Below are 18,594 nucleotides of genomic sequence, written 5' to 3' on the forward strand. Positions count from 1 at the left end.
TGGGCCGAGGGCTCCCGCTGCGCCCTCCACGGGAAGCGCTGCCTGAGTGAGACCACCGCCCCCAGGCGTCAAGGGGCGGGGCGGGGCAGCGCTGGGCTGGGCTGGGCAGGCCTCCTTGTGCTCTGACCCCCAGGCCCCCGGAGCATCCCCGGCTTAGGGAGGGCGTGGGGCTCAGAGCAGCGTGCAGCTGCAGCGGCGCTCCTCCATGGCCAGCAGCAGCAGCCGCAGCTTGCCGGGCGTGTAGGGCGGGTAGCGGATGTGGTTGACCTTCTCCAGGCCCGGGCTGCGCAGCAGGCAGGCGCGCTGGTGGGAGAAGGTGTCGAAGGAGAACTTGCCGTGGTACCTGCCCATCCCGCTGTGGCCTGCGCAGACACAGAACGGGGTCAGCGACCAAGAGGATGTCAGGCGAGACCTGAGCACTGAGCCTCAGTTTCTCCATTTGTCTAGTAGACCAGTCATAAGGCATTGTGGGACGAAGGCTGAGCGCTCAGTAGCTGATGACAGCAGGCTGGGGATGGCTAGACACACAGAGGCCCAGGTCATGGATTCTGGAACTGTCCTTTGGACAGGTGTCCTGTGCTTGACCCCCTAGGGTAGGGTTCAGGCTGGGGGTGCGGGGGCAGGGGAAGGGACAAGTGTCAGCCAGTGTTCAGACACAGCACTGTGCTGTCGTCATGAGCTCTGGGTGTTGGGGGAGGGAAGCAAGCCAGGGAAGTCGGGGCCCCCAGGCTGCCTGGAGCCAGGGGCAGATGTGAGCTTCCTGGACTGGGGGGGGCAGGGGGACTCAGTGCCTTGGAGGGGGTGGCATGTGGCTGTGGGGAGCAGATGGAGAAGGCACGAGGGGGTCCCTTAGCGAGAGCAGCACGGACTAGCCCCCAAGCCCCGGGAATCGGGCCTGCCACCCCTCCTGAAGCCATGGGTCAGGCGGGTCTGACAGTGACCCAGGCAAGAGCCAAACTCAGGGAGGCTGACACCACACCCCCATCCCAGCCAGGCCAGCAGTGCCCAGCCTCAGCCTCTGCCCACCCACCGTACACTGCTGTGCGCCGCTGCCCTCCGGGGACGCCCTGCTGGCATGGAATCTGTTGAGTTTTTTTCCCCCTAGTCCTGGGGCTTGAACTCAGGGCCTGGGCGCTGTCCCTGAGCCTCTCTGTGCTCAAGGCTAGCACTCCACCACTTGAGCCAAGTGCCACTTCCAGCTTTTTCTGTGTCTGTGGTGCTGAGGAATGGAACCCAGGGCTTCATGCATGCGAGGCAAGCGCTCTACCACTGAGCCGCCTTCCCAGGCTTGTTGCTGAGTTTGACAGGTAAAAGGCTGGTGTGTCACCTGCTGTGGTCCTGTCCTGTCGCTGGGGAAAGGGGCTCAAAGAAGGGCAGGGGCTGCGCTGGGGCCAGCGGTGTCCGGGCAGAGGCTTTCCATGCTTTCCCGGCAGCAGAGGTGCCCTGCCGGTGGGCTGCAGGGGCACGGGGGGGGGGAGGGGCTGGGGGTACAAGGTCAGCTCACAGCAGGGAGCAGAGGCCATGCACTGCGGTGGATGGTCAGGCCAAGGCCATCCCGGCGCTGTTAGGAGAAGGGCCAGGGGCGCAGCAGACCGCGGGCCACACTTGTGCTCCTAACATACCTTCAGAATTGGGTCTGCAGGTAAGTGCAGACAGGTCTGGAAGGTTCTGTGTGATGGGAGCAGGGATGGAATGGGGGGCCGGGGTAGGACCAGCTCCCGGCCTGCCCCTGTGCTGAGATCAGACTGGCATTCTCCGTGCACTGGAGGGGTGCCAGGGAGCCCAGGGCCGGGGCACCTACCCACACCTCCGAATGGCAGACTGGCCAGGGTCATGTGCATGAAGCCGTCGTTCCCACAGAAGCCCCCGCTGCTGGTCCTCGCCAGCACCTGCCTCACCACCTGGGAGAGAGCGGAGGGGGCGGGTTGGACAGGGAGGGCCTGGGAGCAGGAGTCCGATGGCTCACAAGCAGGGACTCGGCCCTCACGCATCCCCGTTGAGGCCCTTGCCCTTCTGTCTGCGGGGCTGCTGGAGGGATGGACGGAGCAGACTGTGCGCCCTGAGCAGCCCTCGCCGTGACTCCGATCTGCTTTGCCTGGTGACCGAGATGAGGCGGCAGAAGCTGGTTTGGTGGCAGGCAGAGGGGCTCCCACCAGGAGTTCAACTATCTTTTTTCTTTTTTTTGGTCGGTCATGGGGCTTGAACTCTGGGCCTGGACGCTGTCCCCAAGCTCTTCAGCTCAAGGGGAGCGCGCTACCATTTGAGCCACAGCGCCACTTTCCGCTTTCTGATGGTTAACTGGAGATGAGTCTCCTGGAGCCGGGCGCCGGTGGCTCATGCCTGTAATCCTAGCTACTCAGGAGGCTGAGATCTGAGGATCACAGTTCAAAGCCAGCTTGGGCAGAAAAGTCCGTGAGACTCTTATCTCCAATAAACCACTAGAAAACCGGAAGTGACACTGTGGCTCAAGCGGTAGAGCGCTCACCTTGAGCTGAAGAGTGCAGGGAGTTCACGCCCAACAACCAACAACAACAAAAAAAAGTCTCCTGGATTTTCCTTGCCCAGGCTGGCTTTGAACTTTGATCCTCAGATCTCAGCCTCCTGAGTAGCTAGGATTACCAGCATCTGGCTCAGCTATCATTTGGTTGCCTAGCAACCAGCATGGACACCAGCCATACTGGAGGCTGGGCAGAGAGAGCTGCAAAGTTGTGCCAAGCAGGATGGACAAGATGCACTGTGTGTCCCAGGACCAGGGAGAGTCCCCTCGGCCACTGCCAGGAAACTGCACAGGATTTCTAGAGGCAGAAGATTCTAGTAAGTGGTTCCATGGAGGGAGGGCTGGTCCTAGACTTGTGGGGAAGGTTGGAGCAGAGCCTCAAGCTCCTGGTTTAACCAGAGAGGATGTGGTCATAGGCCCCTCAGCCTGGGACACAGCACGTGGCCCATAGATCATAGTTCCATGTGACCTCAATAAGTGATTCTCACTGGGCTCAGGCAGCTCATGCCTGTAATCCTAGCTATTCAGGAGGCTGAGATGTGAGGACCGCAGTTAAAAGCCAGCCCCTCCCCCCAGGAAATTCTGTGAAACTCTTATCTCCAATTAACAATTGAAAAAACCAGAGTAGAATAATGGCTCAAGTGGTAGAGTGCTAGCCTTGAGCAAAAAAGTTAAAAGACAGCACCCAGGCCTTCAGTTCAGGCCCTAGTATTAGTACAACAAAAATATTGAGGCCTGAAGGTATGATTCAAATCATGGACATCCTGCCTAGCAAGTGCAGGTCCCTGAGTTCAAATCCCAGTAGTAGTAAAATAAAGATAAAAATAAACCATTAGCCAAGCACTAGTAGCTCACACCTGTAATCCCAGCTATTCAAGAATCTGAGATCTGAAGATCAAAGTTCAAAGCCAGCCCAGGTGGGAAAGTCCATGAGATTCTTATCTCCTAACTACCAAAAAGCCAGAAGTGGGGCTGTGGCTCCAAGCAGTAGAGTACTAGCCTTGAGCAAAAATGTTCAGTGACAGTGCCCAGGCCCTGAGTTCAAGTTCTAGGACCAGCATGAAATAAGTCACTGCTCAGACAGAATCTTTGGAGGGCAGGGGGCCTGGTGGAGACTGCTAGTGATTTTCAGGGTGTCCTCGGCTGGGGCACCACGGCTCACCTTGCCTCCCAGGCCATGCCTTGGGCCTGAGTGGGAACCGGGACCCAGCGCTTTATTCTGGGATCTCCCAGCGCTGCTGCGTGACTTGAGAGCCAGGCACGGGGAGGGGACACTGGCCGCCAGGCTCAGATGAGTGAGCAAGAGTGGAAGAACGCGGAGAAGACCCCGGGGAGCTGTCCATCAGGTGGGAGGGAGGGCAGGGACCTGCAGTCCTGGGAGTGACGGAGGGCCCTGTGTCCTCTGCTGCCACCCTCAGGCGGCGCGCTGACAGTGCAGGAGCCCCGCCCGCCCGCCCCGCCCCGCCGCGCAGGCGCACCTGGCTGCTGTTGGAGAAGGCATACAGGGCCAGAGGCTTCTCCCGCTGGTTGATGAAGTCGATGGCCTCGTCCAGGCTCCTCACGGTCACCAGGGGCAGGATGGGCCCGAAGATTTCCTCCTGCATCACGGGCTCCGTGTCCTGCACGTCCACCAGCACCGTGGGCGCTGTGGAAACAGGGGCGGCTCGGCCTCCAGGCTGTGGGCGCTGTGCCCCGGGGCAGGGAGGAGCAGCCTGACCCCCCTGACCCCAGGCTGCCGGCATGGGAGGGGCTGGGGTCCCGGCCTCAGGGGGCAGCACGAGGTGGCTCAGGGTTTTGAGCCACAGTCTGGGCGCCTGGAGCTGGGGTCGGAGCCCAGCGGGCCGGAGCTGTGGGGTCGGGTTTGGATGGGAAGAGTCGTGGCTCAGAAGCACAGGGGTCTGGGGCGCGGGTGTTCTGGACTGGGGTGCGGCACCGAGGCCCACACTGGGGTCAGCCGGGGCCCTTTTGTGAAGGGGCCCCGCGGGGGGGGGCGCCTGGCCGGGAGCCGGGCCTCACCGATGTAGCGATCGCTCTCGTCGCTCTGGCCTCCGATGGCCACGCGGCCACAGCGCAGCAGCCCCTGCAGCCGCAGGAAGTGCTTCTGGTTGATGATGCGGCCCAGGTTGGGGGAGCTCTTGGGGTCGTCGCCATAGAAACGGGTGATGGCGCTCTGCAGGGCGGGCAGCAGCCGCTCCCGCGTCTCGGGGCTGCACAGGACGTAGTCGGGGGCCACGCAGGTCTGGCCGCTGTTGAAGTAGCGGAACCAGGCCACGCGGTTGGCCACGGTCTGGGGGTCGCAGTCGTCGTCCACATAGCAGGGGTTCTTGCCCCCCAGCTCCAGGGTGATGGGCGTCAGGTGCTTGGCGGCTGCGGCCATGACGATCCGCCCTACGCGAGGGCTCCCTGCGGACGTGGAAGGGAACCATGTCCCCTCAGTCACACTGACCTGGTGGTGGCTGCTCTTCCCTTGAGGGTCAGCCAGAGCTGGGCCTCACGGGGCTTTTACCACTCTGCCACCTTCTAGGCAAGACTCCCCGATGAGCCCCACAGGTACGGGATGAGCTCTCTACCCGATGAGCCCCACAGGTACGGGGCTCTAGAAGGCAGGGTGAGCTCTGCGCACCCCGCAGTCCCCTTGATCCCTGTGGCGCAGCCCATGGGCCACTCCAGGATTTCTCTTTTTTCTGTCAGTCGTGGGATGTGAACTCTGGGCCTGGGCGCTGTCCCTCAGCTCTCCAGCTGGGCCTCCTGCTCTCGCCCCTCCCCCGTGGACTGCAGGAGCCGTGCCTGTTTCCTGCTCCCCAGGTTGGGCAGGCTCAGTTCCCGGCCCCCACCGCTGTCCCCCCAGGGAAAGGGTCTGGTGAGACACGCAGGGCCCCTAGAAGTGCTGACTCCTGGGTTTTCCACTCAGTTCCAGAAACATCATCCTGGACTTCATAGGAAGCCAGTGGCGTCAGGGAGCTCCGTACACTCCGTACAGGCTGTGAGGTGAAGGCAGGTGACCTCTGGAGCCGGGGCCTGCAAGGGGCGGGGTCACGCGGGGCCTGGCACTGTGGGAGCTGAGCAGGAGCCCGGGGTTGGGGGGTGAGCCGGGTCCTGAGGGATCCTGGCACCCCGGGCTTCTCAGCTGGAGGGGGAGGCAGAGCTGACCCCAGGGCGGCCAACGGCTTGCCCAGGTTTTCCTGGACTGGCCACTTGCCTTGGTCCCTCCTAGACTCCCAGAGCTGAACCCCCCCCCCCAGCGTGCCTCCCTGGGAGGCCCCGGCCTCACCTGTGAAGAAGATGTAGTCAAACCTGTGCTCCAGCAGCTGCTCCGTCTCTGAGGGGCCCCCGAGCACCACGGCAAAGCAGCTCTGCGGGGGGGGGGGGCACGGCCGAGGCTGCCTCCCATCCCAGCTCTCCAGTCCCTCCATCCGGGGCCCAGGCTGTGTGCGGGGGGGGGTCCCTCTCCAGCCCACTCCACCCAGCCCACCCAGCTTGAGGGGGGAAACTGAGGCCATGGACTTGGGCTCCTGTCTGTCCTGCTCACTGGATCCAGGTAGCGGGGCAGCTCCTCAGCTAGGACCTTCTCTGTGCTCCTGCTGAGCTCCGAGGGCTTCAGCACCACACAGTTCCCTGCGGGGAGTGTGGGGAGTGCGCTGGGCCGGGCCCTGGGCCGGGGCGGCCAATGGCTGGTCCCCCTCCCCCACCTATGGGTGAGCTATGGGAATGGAATGGGTGGGGTGCTCACCGGCCGCGAGCGCCCCCACCAGGGGCACCAGCGTGAGGTTCACGGGGTAGTTCCACGGGGCCACAATGAGCACCAGCCCGAAGGGTTCCTTCCGGATGAAGGCAGAGTCCAGCTGTGTGGCCTGGAATGGGGAGCCTGGGTGAGCGGCTTGGGAGCCTGGGGGGGCCATAAGGTGGGAGCAAGCAGTCCCCCCAACCCTCCTGTCCACCCCCGGGCACGGACGCTCACCAGGTTCCTGGACACACGCTCATCTTTCATCCAGGCCCGCAAGTTCCTGAGGGCCAAGTCCACCTCGCCCTGGCTGATGACAATCTCAGACACCAGGGACTCAAAGTCTGACTGCAGGGAGGGACAGGGGGTCACGCTGGCCCAGCCCCATCCCTGCAGGGCCTGCACCTCCCATGCATGCATGCACGCATGCACTCCCACTGCAGAGGTGTTCATGCATTGTGCATGTGTGCATGCACTCCCACTGCAGAGGTGTTCATGCATGCGTGCATGCACTCCCACTGCAGAGGTATTCATGCATGTGTGCATGCACTCCCACTGCAGAGGTTCTTGCATGCATGCACGCATTCACTCCCACTGCAGAGGTGTTCTTGCATGCATGTGTGCATTCACTCCCACTGCAGAGGTGTTCGTGCATGCATGTGTGCATTCACTCCCACTGCAGAGGTGTTCATGCATGCATGTGTGCATGCACCCCACTGCAGAGGTGTTCATGCATGCATGTGTGCATGCACTCCCACTGCAGAGGTGTTCATGCATGCATGCATTCACTCCCACTGCAGAGGTGTCCATGCATGCATGTGTGCATTCACTCCCACTGCAGAGGTGTTCATGCATGCATGTGTGCATTCACTCCCGCTGCAGGGGTGTTCTTGCATGCATGTGTGCATTCACTCCCACTGCAGAGGTTCTTGCATGCATGCGTGTGTGCACTCCCACTGCAGAGGTGTTCTTGCGCCTGCACTATAGCAGGAGCTTACCGGGCAGGCCCACAGCCTCTCCCGCCACAGCCTCAGCTTAGCTATGTTTGAGACCTTACTTTTTGCCAGGGCAGGCCTGGGTCAAGGCTGCCATTCTCCCTTCTCTCGTGGGAGGCTGAGGGGCAGCTGTGTGGCGCCCCATTACCAGCGACTCACAACTTCTTTTTTTTTTTTTTGCCCTGACTTTGAACCTCACTTCTCCTGATCTCTGCCTCCTGGGTAGCTGGTATTACAGGCATGAGCCACCGTGCCCAGTGAGGCCATGGCTGGTTCTATGAGAAAAGTGGAAGAGGGCAGGGGTAGACAGAGAATGAGAACACAGGTCACAGGTGTGTACCAGTGTACCTGCAGGTACACTTTTGGTCTGTGGGCAAGGTATTGGTGCAAGTTTCTGGGATAGGACGGTGTCGTTCATTCATAGACAAGGCCAGCCCAGGCTGGCCTCAAACGTGTGATCTTCCTGCCTCCACATCCTGAGTGCTGCGATTACAAGAGCACCATCACACCTGGCCACATGATCTGACAATTGAGCTGTGACCTGAGGAAGGGGCAGGAAGGAGCCCGGGACATCTGGAACATGTCTGGAATATTCTGGGCAAAGATCCTGGCAGGCACCAAAGCTCAATGGCTGGCGATGGCTTGCTCTTCGCCGTCAGGGGCGTGGGCTGGGCAGTGGAGGCCTGCAGGCAGAGCCGCGACAGGACCTGACTCCTGCTGTGTGCACGTCTGTCCGCAGGGGACACAAGACACAGACTTTCCTGGACAAATGATGGCAGTTCCCAGGGGCCCCTGTCAGGTGCCGGGGGCAAGAGTGCGAAGGAGACAGAGTCGATGGGGACCTGGCATCAATCTCTGCCAGCCATGTGCTTTGCCTCTACTCCAGGAGAGAACTAGGCGGCCGGAGGCCAAGGCCGGGAACACCAGCCCCAATGTCTCCCTGTCGGAGTCACAACCACCTTGATCCAAGTGCTCCTGGGTTAGAGTAGAGATTAAAGGCCCAAGGGGAGCCGGGAGGGTTCAAAGGTCAAGGCCAGCGCTGAGTCTGGGGGTGGAGGGGCTGTGAGCTTGGAGACCCACAGACATCCCGCCAGCCAGTGCCCCCTGGTGGCTGGGCCTGGCCCAACATGCCCTACAGCCCCCTCTGTGCCCGGAAGTGCTGGCCTGCCCAGCCCTGGGCAACTTTGCAGGGGTCAGCAGAGGCCTGGGCCTAGCAGAGATTGCTTTGGGGAGGACGGGGCACTTTAAGTCATCCCTTCCTGGCTGGGCTTGCCCTGTCTGAGCCGACTGGGGGCGGCTGGGCGATGGCTGCAGGAAGGGGATTAAGCAAGGGTTCAGGAGTGCCGGGAGGATGGGGACCGCAGGTTGGCCAAGATCACAGTGAGGCACAGATTGAATTTTCTGGGCCACTGCTCCCTTTGTAAGGATGGGAAGGCAGAAGTGAAATATGAGCTGAGAAGGGAAACAGGGACTCCGGGGAGGCTGGCCTGGGCTGGGGACAGGTGGAGGGGACAGTGCCCACAGGGCTCCCAGGAGCACAGGGGCTGAAGGAGGGGACATTTTACTCAGAGAAGAGGAGCCACCAGGACAACCTGTTGGATGGCTGTCCTGGAACAGAGCGGCCTTGCTGGTGATGGACTCGGGGTCTGGCCTACAGGGAACTGTGTGCTGTTTGTCTTTTCTGGGGGGAGCACTCCAGCTTGCATGGCTGTTGCTGGAACTGGGACTGATCTCCAGGCTGGTGCCCACTGTACCCAGGGGGAGCCTAAGTCCTCCAGGGCCAACTAGAGCCTGCCTGGTGTGGCCCACCTCCCTGGGCCTCAGCTTCTAGATCTGTTTTCCACAGCCACACTGGGCTCCTCAAACACATATGTATAAAGTTCCCTCTGCCACAGGGCCTTTGCACATGCTATGCCCTGTAGATCTCTCCTTCTCCCCCTTCCTGTTCCTAACATCCCTTTCTCAAACTCTTCCTGACCCCCAGCTTCACACTGGAAGTGTTTCTATGACCTTGTTACCAGCCAGTATTCTGTGTATATGCTGCACTGTGGTCCTATCTCCCCCAGACCAGCTCTGTAGAGGCTGGGCTTAGCTTTGCTTGGCACCCCTGGAGTCTAGAGGTTGAGTGATGGCAGAAGGGAACGGGTTGGTGGGGCACGGTGGGTTCTGTTTGAGGAAGGAGCTCCCCTCCTGCCTCACCCCTGCTGCCCCTCCCCGCATCCACACCTTGTGCAGGTCCTGGGCCAGCGCCTGCTGCAGCTGCTGCTTGTGGTCCTGCAGGAAGCGGCCCAGGCCCCGGAGCTGCGCCGCCCGGAACTCAGCCGGCCGTGTGCGGCCCGCGCAGAAGGCCTCCCGCAGCCGCCGCAGTGTGTCCTCCAGCGGCTCCATCCTGCCAGACAGGACAGCGTGACTTGGCTGGGCAGGGCGGCCCCGACACCCAACCACACAGGGCCGGGCCCCGCTTCCCCGCCCCCTGCCCTGGGGAGGGGGGCACCGCCAGGCCTAGCCCAAAGCCACAGGTTCAGGGCTGCCGGGACCCAGGTGACCGGGGCAGAGGGCAGGAGGCAAAGGAGGACAGAGCCCTCTGCAGGGCTCTGGGCTCTGCTCTTAGCAGTGTGAGACTTGCCTCAGTTTCCTCATTTGTAACAGGAGAGAAAGTGACACAAAGCCCACAGGCCACCAGAACATGCAATAAAGATCAGCCATGCTTAAGGGGGTCACAGATATCACCGCCCCCTCAATCATGCTCTGTGTGTGTGTGTGTGTGTGTGTGCGAGCGCGCACGTGCCTGCACACTTACACGCGTACTTGTGCTCATGGGCTCAGGCCTGAGCTCTGTCCTTGAGCTTTTTGACTCCAGGCTGGTGCTCTACTCCTGGAGTCACTAGCCCTTGGCTGATCATTAGAGATGGGAGGAGGGTCCTTCTTGCCTGGGCTGGCTTTGAACCACGTCCCTCAGCTCTCAGCCTCCTGTGCAGCTGGGATTACAGGCGTGAGGCACAGGTGCTGGCGCGCGGCTGGTGCTTTCCCACCCCATGTTGCCGCAGACTCCCGCTGGCCCCGGTAGAGGGGGAGCCGCAGCCCTGCCTGCCCCTCATTGGAGGTTTCGCAGAGCCCACAAAAATGTGAAGAGCTCAGGGCAGAAGGCAGCTTGTGGACAGGGAGCTCTCCCTGGTGGGGTGTGGAACATTCCAGCAGCTGCTCCTAGCAACGGGACTGCCCCCTGCCCCTCCCCCACGGCTGGCTGTAGACAGGCCCTGGGGAGTCTCCAGCAGGGGGGTGGGGGCCGCCTGCGACCTCACAAGAGAACTGGCGAGCCATCCAGGACAAGAGAACCGGGGTTCCCACGCACGCCAGGCCTCGGGCGGCGCAGGGCCCCAAGCCCGCCTTCGCTGGGTGCAGCACCATCAGCCTCCCGGGCAGAGGGATGGCTGAGGCTCTTCCTGCAGGGAAGGGACACTCGTGGGCTGCAAACCAGAGTCTGGTGGGCACTGCCCTGTCCACCAAGGGCAAGAGCGTACCCAGTGAGGGCAACTGGGTCCGGTTCCATTCGCAGGAATTTCCCTGCTAGGCGGTCCCACCCCTGTAGACCGCCTCGCCTCATTGGCTGAGGGGGGCTGGCAGGCCCAGGGAGTCTGTGGGGGTGGGGCAGGGCAGGACCAGCCCCCCCCAAGACCATGGGTTTGGAGAGTCCTTGAAAAAACAATAATTAGCCAGGCACTAGTGGCTCACGCCTGTCATCCTGGCTACTCAGGAGGCTGAGATCTGAGGATCGCAGTTCAAAGCCAACCCAGGCAGTAAAGTCCATGAGACTCTTATCTCCAATGAACCACCAGAAAATTGGAAGAGGCACTGTGGCTCAAGTGGTAGAGCACTTGCCTTGAGCTGAAGAGCTGAGGGACAGCGCCCAGGCCCAGAACCAATCAAAAAAGAAAGAAAAATAAGAACACAAGGCCTTGAGTTCAAACCCCAGTAATCTCCCTCTCTCTCTCTCTCTCTCTCTCACACACACACACACACACATCAGACGCTGACTAAGGAACTTTGCTTGCTGTGGTAGCCCACAGGTGCTGGTGCAGAGGGTCTTAAAGCCTAGCGGGGAGGGAGGGGAAGCAGTCAGAGCTGTGCTCCAGGCTCTGGGGGTTCATGGATTGGGGAGCCCTGACCCCCTGCCCTGTAGCAGGTGCAACTGATTGCCTCCCCTTGCTCAGACCTAAGTTTGTCGCGTGGTCTGGGGTCCGGCGGCCTGGGTCCAAATCTCAGCGGCTGCATGTGCTGCGCCAGCCAGAGGTCACGGGGCAGGTTACGCGCCCCTGTGGCTCGCTTTTCCTAGCTGTGCAATGGGACAGAGCCTGTGGTCATCGGTGGGGCGGGTTTGTGGGGGAGCACGTGCGGGTCATGCCCGTGGGACTTGATCCCGTGTGGGCCATGGCTGACAGAGAAGAGTGGAAGCTTGGTCAAAGCGCCCAGGAGCCACCCCCACCCCCACCCCGGCCCCAGGAAGCAGCCACGGATGCTGGAGGTTGGGGTCCTGGGCTGCCCTCAAAGGCTGGCAGGCCCAGGGCTTTCCATTCCAAGGGATGAGCCTGGATTGCATGAGGCCGGCCCGAGCTGCGCGCAGCAGCCCCTCCCGTCCCGGCTCCTTGGGGAGCTTGGCACCCCAGCCCCTCCCACACACAGGCAGCCTGCCAGCAGGCCCTCCTCCCCCGCCCACAAAGTCCATTGCTCGCGTCCCCACCAGCCTGGTCTCCCTGGCAGCACTGGGGACACAGTTGTTGCCTGAATGAGAAGTTGGCCCTCTTGGAGGGCTCACAGGATGTCCAGAGCCCCAGAACCGGCAGCTCAGGTCTGACAGACAGAGCACCTGCACCAGACAGACAGACAGACAGAACAGCTGTGCCTGCCAGGCAGATGTCAGGCAGAGCACTTGAGCCTGATAGACGGAACGCATGGGCCTGACAGACAGACAGACAGAGCTCCCGGACATCCTCTCCCCCACCCCTCCAACTTCTCCTTTCTCCCAGCAAGACCAGGCCAGCGCCAGGGTGCCAGGGTGGCCGCACCCAGAGTGGCTCACCCAGATCCCCGCCCTGACAGCTCACCGCGGCCCCGGCCTCCCCGGGAGGCCGCTGTACCTCTTGCGCGTCCTCACTCGGTCCCGGCGCTGCGCTTATGAAATGTCCAACAACACCAGCCCTGGGGCGGGGCCGCCCTGGCCCCGTGCCTGACCTCGGCTCTGGGCCGTTGGCAGCAGAAAGCCACCCCCTCCTTCAGGGCCTCTAGATTGCTTCCGCAGAGGAGAAGCCAGGGCCCAGAGAGGATCCACGCCAGTCCAGGGCCACACAGCACGAGTATGAGGGGCTCAGCCCTAGGAGAAGGGAGCCCAGGGCAGTGGGGTGGGGCCTGGTGGCCTTGACTAGCAAGAAAGGCCCTGCCTCCCCCCCTTCCTTTACCCTAAGCCTCAGTTTCCCTATCTGCACAATGAAGAGAGTCCAGGCTGCATACTAGTGGCTCTCGCCTGTAATCCTAGCCACTCAGGAGGCTAGGATCTAAAGACCATAGTTCAAAGCCGGCCAGGCAGGAAAGTCCGTGAGACTCTTACTTCCAATTAACTACCAAAAAACTGCAAGTAAAGGCATGGCTCAAGTGGTAGAGGGCCAGCCTTGAGCAAAAAAAGTTCCAGGCCAGCCCCCAGGCCCTGAGAACACGCCCCAGGACTGACACACAAAATAAAACAAAAACAAGAGTCGAGAAATCCCAGCTCAGGACGGCTCCGGTGTGTCCCCATCCACAGACCCGCAGACGCCCCTGCAGCTCCCAGGGACCGGCCCGCTCCCCGCCCTGCAGGACAGCCGTCACTGCGCTGTGTGTCGCCGTGGTGATCCCTGGGGTCCTGCCGTGCTGGGTGCCGGGGGCCTGCCCCCGCCTGTCCCCCGCCTGTCCCCCGCCCCACCCGGGCACCTCGGGGAGCCTGGCACAAACGCCACGATCCTGCAGACGGCAGGTGGTTGGGTTCAGGTGTGTGGGAGACACCCTTTGTGCCCTGGGCCACTGCCGCAGCCTCCCTCTGCGCGTGCCCCGGGCCTGCCTGGAGCCTCCTCCCCAGGGCCTCCGGGCCGGCCTTGCACCTGGGAGATGCTAGTCACAGCCCCACCCCGGGCCTCTGCCTACCTGGGGAGGCAGGGCAGGTCGTCCAGCCCCACGCCCTCGCTAGCAGCCCGGTGGTTTGAGCTGCCTGGGTAAGGGGTGGGGGTCGGGGTCACGGAAGCCCCGTCCTCTGCTTAAGATGCAGCCCCCATCCGCCAGCTGTCACGTGGCTCAGCATGTGACAGCCCTGTGCTGCGGCTCTCTGGAGCCGAGCCAGGCAGAAGCTCTGGCAGAGCCTCGTGCCAGGCGGGGCTAGGCTGGGGCTGAGCCTACAGCTGTCAGTCAGCAATGAGGCCCAGAGAGAGGCAGCCACCGATCCAAGGCCACACAGCAAATCAAGGGCCCACTGGAGGAAGCCTGGTGGGTGGGAGGGGCATTGGAGGATCTTGAGGGTGCCCTCCCTGGATGGAGGGCCTTTGGGGGAACCCCTGTCTTCAGGGGCTGAATTTGGCACATATCCAAGAATGGCCTGGGTGGAGTCCCCCAAGAAAGCCTGCCTGTGCCAGGCAACAAAGCTCCTCCAGAGTGGGGGCGGGGAAGGCACACTGGACACTGAACCTTTGGGGGACAGTGCGGGCTGGCCACACCTTTCTTTTGCTTGTTCCTTAAGGCTCTAGAGACATGATGGGGCCTCCCAGTTATGACCTTGTCGAAGACACCCCAGCCTAGATGAGGCCCTCTGTGTGGGTCCCACAAGGAGCTGCTCTCAGGGCGGCTCTGGTGGGGAGGGAGACACAGAGGTTCTGAAGTTGGTTGGATTGTTTATTTACTACTGAGGCTTGAATTCAGGGCCTCATGCTCTTGCTTGGCTTTTTTGCTCAAGGCTGGCGCTCTACTCCTTGGTCCACACCTCTACTTCTGGCTCTTTGCTTTCAATTGGAGATAAGAATGTCTTGGATTCGTCTGCCTGGGCTGACTTTGAACCTTGAGCCTCAGATCTCAGTCTCCTGAGACTCTAGCCAGCAGCCCAGCCCTGACGTTTCTGATAGGGTTGAGTTCATGGTCTGTGGGCCAGACAGATCCTGCCCCTTGCAGGTCTCGCCTCTTTCTCCGGGGCTGTCACTTTACATTGGTGTTCTGGGAAAACTGGGCTGGCAACAGGAGCAGTGTTTGGATGGGCAGAGGAGACAACATGGCCAAGTACGCTGTGCCTGGAGCAGAGATGGTGCGGTGTGCCCGCCTTCCGGTCCTGGTCCCGAGACTCAGTCGTGGGGACCCAAGTGATGGGAGGAAGAAATGATCTAATTCGTGTTTGTAGGCCTGGAACTGTCACAATTCCCAGTGCCCCCACTCCCCACCCCCGGGGCTGCTGCCTGGACTCCAGGCCCAGTCCCACTAACTGACCCTCGAACCCTTAGGCTCTACTGTCCACACTGCCCAAGACACTTAGCTCAAGGAGTCGAATGTACAGGGGAAACTGAGGCCCACTGAGAGGCCCAAGGTCAGGTCTGTCCCCCAGATCAGGGCTCCTTTCTCCTCTGCCAGGACCAGGAAGCCCCCTGTTTCCCTCCCAGAATCCCTCTGTTCATCCCTGGGCAGAAAGTCAGGCCCTCTTCCCACAACTGCCCAGCCTGGCCTGCTTGGCTTGCTTTGTAAGACTTGATGCAGAGTCTCTGTTTCCCCAGCCCCTCCGGGAGCCAGGGCCAGGCCAGGGCAGCCAGGCCAGGGATGTGGCAGCAGCAAGCGATTCATTCATGCACACATTTGTTCCTTCATTCCCGTCTGCACTCTTGCTACTGACAGTCTTCCCAGCTGGAGGCTAAGTCTCCACAGCGAGTCACATCCCCTCACCAGCCTGTGACCTCACTCACAAGAGGGGTTGGCTCTGCCTCATGGGGCGGCAGTGAGGCGGAACAGGAGTGTGCTGGAGCAGGACGATCCGGAGTTCTGGGCCAGCTGGGGCTACACAGCAAGTCCCTGCCTCAAAATCCCCAAAACCAGACCAAGAAACAGAGAAGAAAGGCAGGCTGGGTGCTGGTGGTGCACGCCTGTAATCTTAGCTACTCAGGAGGCTGAAATCTGAGGATCGTGGTTCAAAGCCAGCCCGGGCACAGAAAAATCCGTAAGTCTCTGGAAATCATCTGATAGGACACGAGGCACACAACAGTATAAGATGTGTGGACGGGCTCATGCCCCCTTTGCTGCTCTCTTAAGAAGTAGCTATCCCTCAGGTCCTGGCCCCACTGGCTTTGAGGCCAGGACCTTCCTGACTCAGGCTTGTGGGCCTCCACCAGGCCAGGGTGACCTTCCCAGGTGCAAAGTTAAGAGGTCACAGGAACAGCACTCAGGGAACAGCAGTGATTGCACCTGGCACAGTTTGCTCCCTCAGCAAAGCGTGTAGGCACCTCTGTGCAAATTCTCACACCATTAGGCATCTCTGCCCAGAGAAGAGTAGTGCCCCAGCCAGGGCCACACAGAAGGACACACAGGGTCTTGTGCTCTGCCAGGCCTGCTCTCTACCCACAGCATTTCATGGATACTTGGAGTGGGCTGGGCCCTGGGCTCTGCTTGAAGCCCCCAGTCCGTGTACCACACCACCCACGTCAGCAGCCTCCTTCCTATCCCAGCCACACACCTGCCCACTGAATTCTATAGGACTAAATAAGCATGGATTTGGTCATCGCCCAAGACAAAGAACCTTGGGGTCCACTCCCACTGCAGCTTCTGGCCTCCTGTGTCCCTACACTCCGGCCTCCCGCCCCTTTCTCGGCTCCTGTACTTCAGGCTCTCCCCTTTCTCCTGCTCCCTCTGTAGCTCCCACTTCCAGGCAGTCAGCACCTGCATCGCGGTGCTAATTCACCCACCTGCCTCACCACAGCTGCACCTGGGCACCACTTGCAGAAATGTCACCACCTCAAATCTGAAGGCCTCTGCAAGTTCCAGAGCCCGGCATGTCTCCCAGTGACCCCCCTGGGGTGGGGCTCATCAGCTGGTCACTCATCCATCCAATCACATTTATCGATCACTAAGTAAGAGCTTGATACAATCACCTACACAGGGGGACGAGGTACCAGCCAGCCTCTCAGACAAGGAGCTGAACACAAGGTAGGAAAGAGTGGGGCTCCCTCTTCCTCGGGGTGGTAGTGTGCACTGAGAGCAAGGAGGGCACACAACCTCAGGTGCAGAGTGTGAAACAGAACTGAATATTTTCTGAATATTTGGGTGTTTCCAACTAGGTGGGAAGCCAGGGTACAGGCGATTCAGGAGTCTCTGGACCCTCCCTTGCAGGGCCCAACCATGCAACCTCTCTATCCCCAACCCCTTCCCTAGGGAGGTCAGCAAACTGAAGCTAGTTTGGGACATGGCAGGTGGGCTGGGCTGAGCAAGTAGTGCGTGGCTTACAGACAGGTGGGTTTGGAGCTGACAAAGGCAATAGTGAGAGGAGCTAGTGACCGGCCAGGAATAAAGCTTTGTATCATGTCAATAATTCCAACATAAACTGGGGAGCCAGTGGCTCATACCTGTAATCCTAGCTACTCAGGATGCTGAGAGCTGAGGATCACGGTTCAAAGCCAGCCCAAACTAAGAAAGTCTGTGAGACTCTTAATTCCAATGAACCACCAAAAAGCCGGAAGTGGAGCTTTGGCTCAAGTGGTAGATCACTAGCCTTGAGCTACATGAGAAAGCGAGGCCCTGAGTTCAAGAGTTCAAGTCCCAGTATTGGAACACAAAAAATACAATCCCAGGGGCTGGGAAGGTGGCTCAGTGGTGGAGCACTTGCCTTGCATGCCTGAGGCCCTGGGTTCGATTCCTCAGTACCACATAAGCAAAAAGAAAAAAAAGCCGGAAGTGGCGCTGTGGCTCAAGTGGTAGAGCGCTAGCCTTGAGCTGAATAGCTGAGGGACAGCGCCCAGGCCCAGAGTTCAGGCCCCACGACTGGACCCCAAAAATAAAAATAAAAAAATAAATTAAAAAAATTAAAAAAATACAATTCCACTGTAACCCTGGGAAATAGTGTCAGCTGCCCCCAATTTTGTGGCCACAGAGGTGGGTGCTAAGGGGTGGGATGAATTCCTAAATGACAGGACATAATTGAGCTCACACCCTGGATGCCAAGTCCCTGACCACACAGGGATATCAGAGGAGACAACTTGGACACACACGTGTGCACATACCCCATGCATGCACGCACACAAGCACACACACATGCACCCAAACGTGTACATGTGCACGCACGTGCACACACACACAAACACATGCCCACATCCATGTATTCACCTGCATACAGACACCACAGGCGCACACACCACAGGCCCATACAAACACATGCACAACACAAATACATGCGCACACACAAATATACTGGTATGCATACACGTGCACGGAGGGTACCTGCGGGGTGGGGCTGGGCGAATCAGGAGGTGGGGCAGGGCTGGGCATGCGGAACAGGGTGCAAATCAGGGGAGGGGGGACGGGAAGGAGGGAGGACGAGCGCGAGTGAATTAAGGGGCGTGGCTAGTCCGGGAGCAGAGCTTGGGGGCATGGCACCCCGGGGGCGTGGCTAGTCCGGCTGTGGTGGCCCAGGGGCGTGGCTAGTCCGGCTGTGGTGGCCCAGGGGCGTGGCTAGGCGGGCTGGGGCGGCTCAGGGGCGTGGCTAGTCCGGCTGTGGTGGCCCAGGGGCGTGGCTAGTCCGCCTGGGGAGGCTCAGGGGCGTGGCTAGTCCGGCTGGGGTGGCCCAGGGGCGTGGCTAGGCGGGCTGGGGCGGCCCAGGGGCGTGGCTAGGCGGGCTGGGGCGGCCCGGGGGCGTGGCTAGTCGGGGGCGGGGACGGGCGGGACGGGGCGGGAAGGGCCCGGCGGGAGGAAGGCCTGGCGGGCGTCAGGGGTGGCGGACCAGCGCCCAGTCCTCGGTCCGGGTCTGACCGGCCATGGAGCCCGAGCCGCCGCTCTACCCGGTGGCAGGGCCCGCGGGCCCGCAGGGCGATGAAGACGGTTTCGGGGTCCCCGATGGACCCGACGCCCCGGTGAGCGGGGTCGGGAGCGCAGGGCGGGGGGCAGGGTGGCCCGCCGGCGGGCCGGGAGCCGTGGGACGGACGCGCGCGGGCCGTACCGACCAGCGGGTGCGAGCGACGTGTGGGTCCGCAGCTGGACGAGCTGGTGGGCGCGTACCCCAACTACAACGAGGAGGAGGAGGAGCGCCGCTACTACCGCCGCAAGCGCCTCGGGGTGCTCAAGAACGTGCTGGCGGCCAGCGCGGGCGGCATGCTCACCTACGGCGTCTACCTGGGTACGGCCGC

At 61.1% G+C, this 18,594-nt stretch overlaps 2 protein-coding genes across 8 annotated transcripts in view; one reads left to right on the forward strand and one right to left on the reverse strand.

Moving 5' to 3' along the window:
• Positions 1–84: 84 nt before the first annotated feature.
• On the reverse strand, positions 85–12,392 carry Aldh3b1 (aldehyde dehydrogenase 3 family, member B1). 5 transcript variants are annotated; one of them, XM_013020999.1, is made up of 10 exons: positions 12,330–12,392; positions 9,440–9,614; positions 6,456–6,566; positions 6,228–6,348; positions 6,027–6,112; positions 5,769–5,850; positions 4,514–4,900; positions 3,976–4,142; positions 1,802–1,901; positions 85–362 (listed from the first exon to the last, which is right to left on the reverse strand). In XM_013020999.1, the coding sequence occupies exons 2-10, from the start codon at positions 9,599–9,601 to the stop codon at positions 172–174; spliced, it is 1,407 nt and encodes a 468-aa protein (XP_012876453.1). In that variant the 5' UTR covers positions 9,602–9,614; positions 12,330–12,392; the 3' UTR covers positions 85–171. The 5 variants fall into 5 exon arrangements, with proteins under 5 accessions (XP_012876453.1, XP_012876454.1, XP_012876457.1 ...); XM_013021001.1 differs by lacking the exon at positions 85–362 and adding an exon at positions 372–508 and having other exon boundaries at positions 5,792–5,850; XM_013021002.1 differs by lacking the exon at positions 85–362 and adding an exon at positions 377–508.
• Positions 12,393–18,156: 5,764 nt separating this feature from the next.
• Positions 18,157–18,594, forward strand: part of Unc93b1 (unc-93 homolog B1 (C. elegans)) — a 9,922-nt gene continuing 9,484 nt past the window's right edge. For 2 of the 3 annotated variants that reach the window (XM_013021152.1, XM_013021154.1), the window contains exons 1-2: positions 18,157–18,321; positions 18,443–18,584. In XM_013021152.1, coding sequence (XP_012876606.1) covers positions 18,226–18,321; positions 18,443–18,584 — 238 coding nt within the window. In that variant the 5' untranslated portion in view covers positions 18,157–18,225. The remainder of the gene's footprint in view (positions 18,322–18,442; positions 18,585–18,594) is intronic. The other variant, XM_013021153.1, reaches the window with a different exon arrangement.

Source organism: Dipodomys ordii, unplaced genomic scaffold, assembly GCF_000151885.1.
Source record: "Dipodomys ordii isolate 6190 unplaced genomic scaffold, Dord_2.0 Scaffold54, whole genome shotgun sequence".
In the NCBI taxonomy this organism is placed as follows: domain Eukaryota; kingdom Metazoa; phylum Chordata; class Mammalia; order Rodentia; family Heteromyidae; genus Dipodomys; species Dipodomys ordii.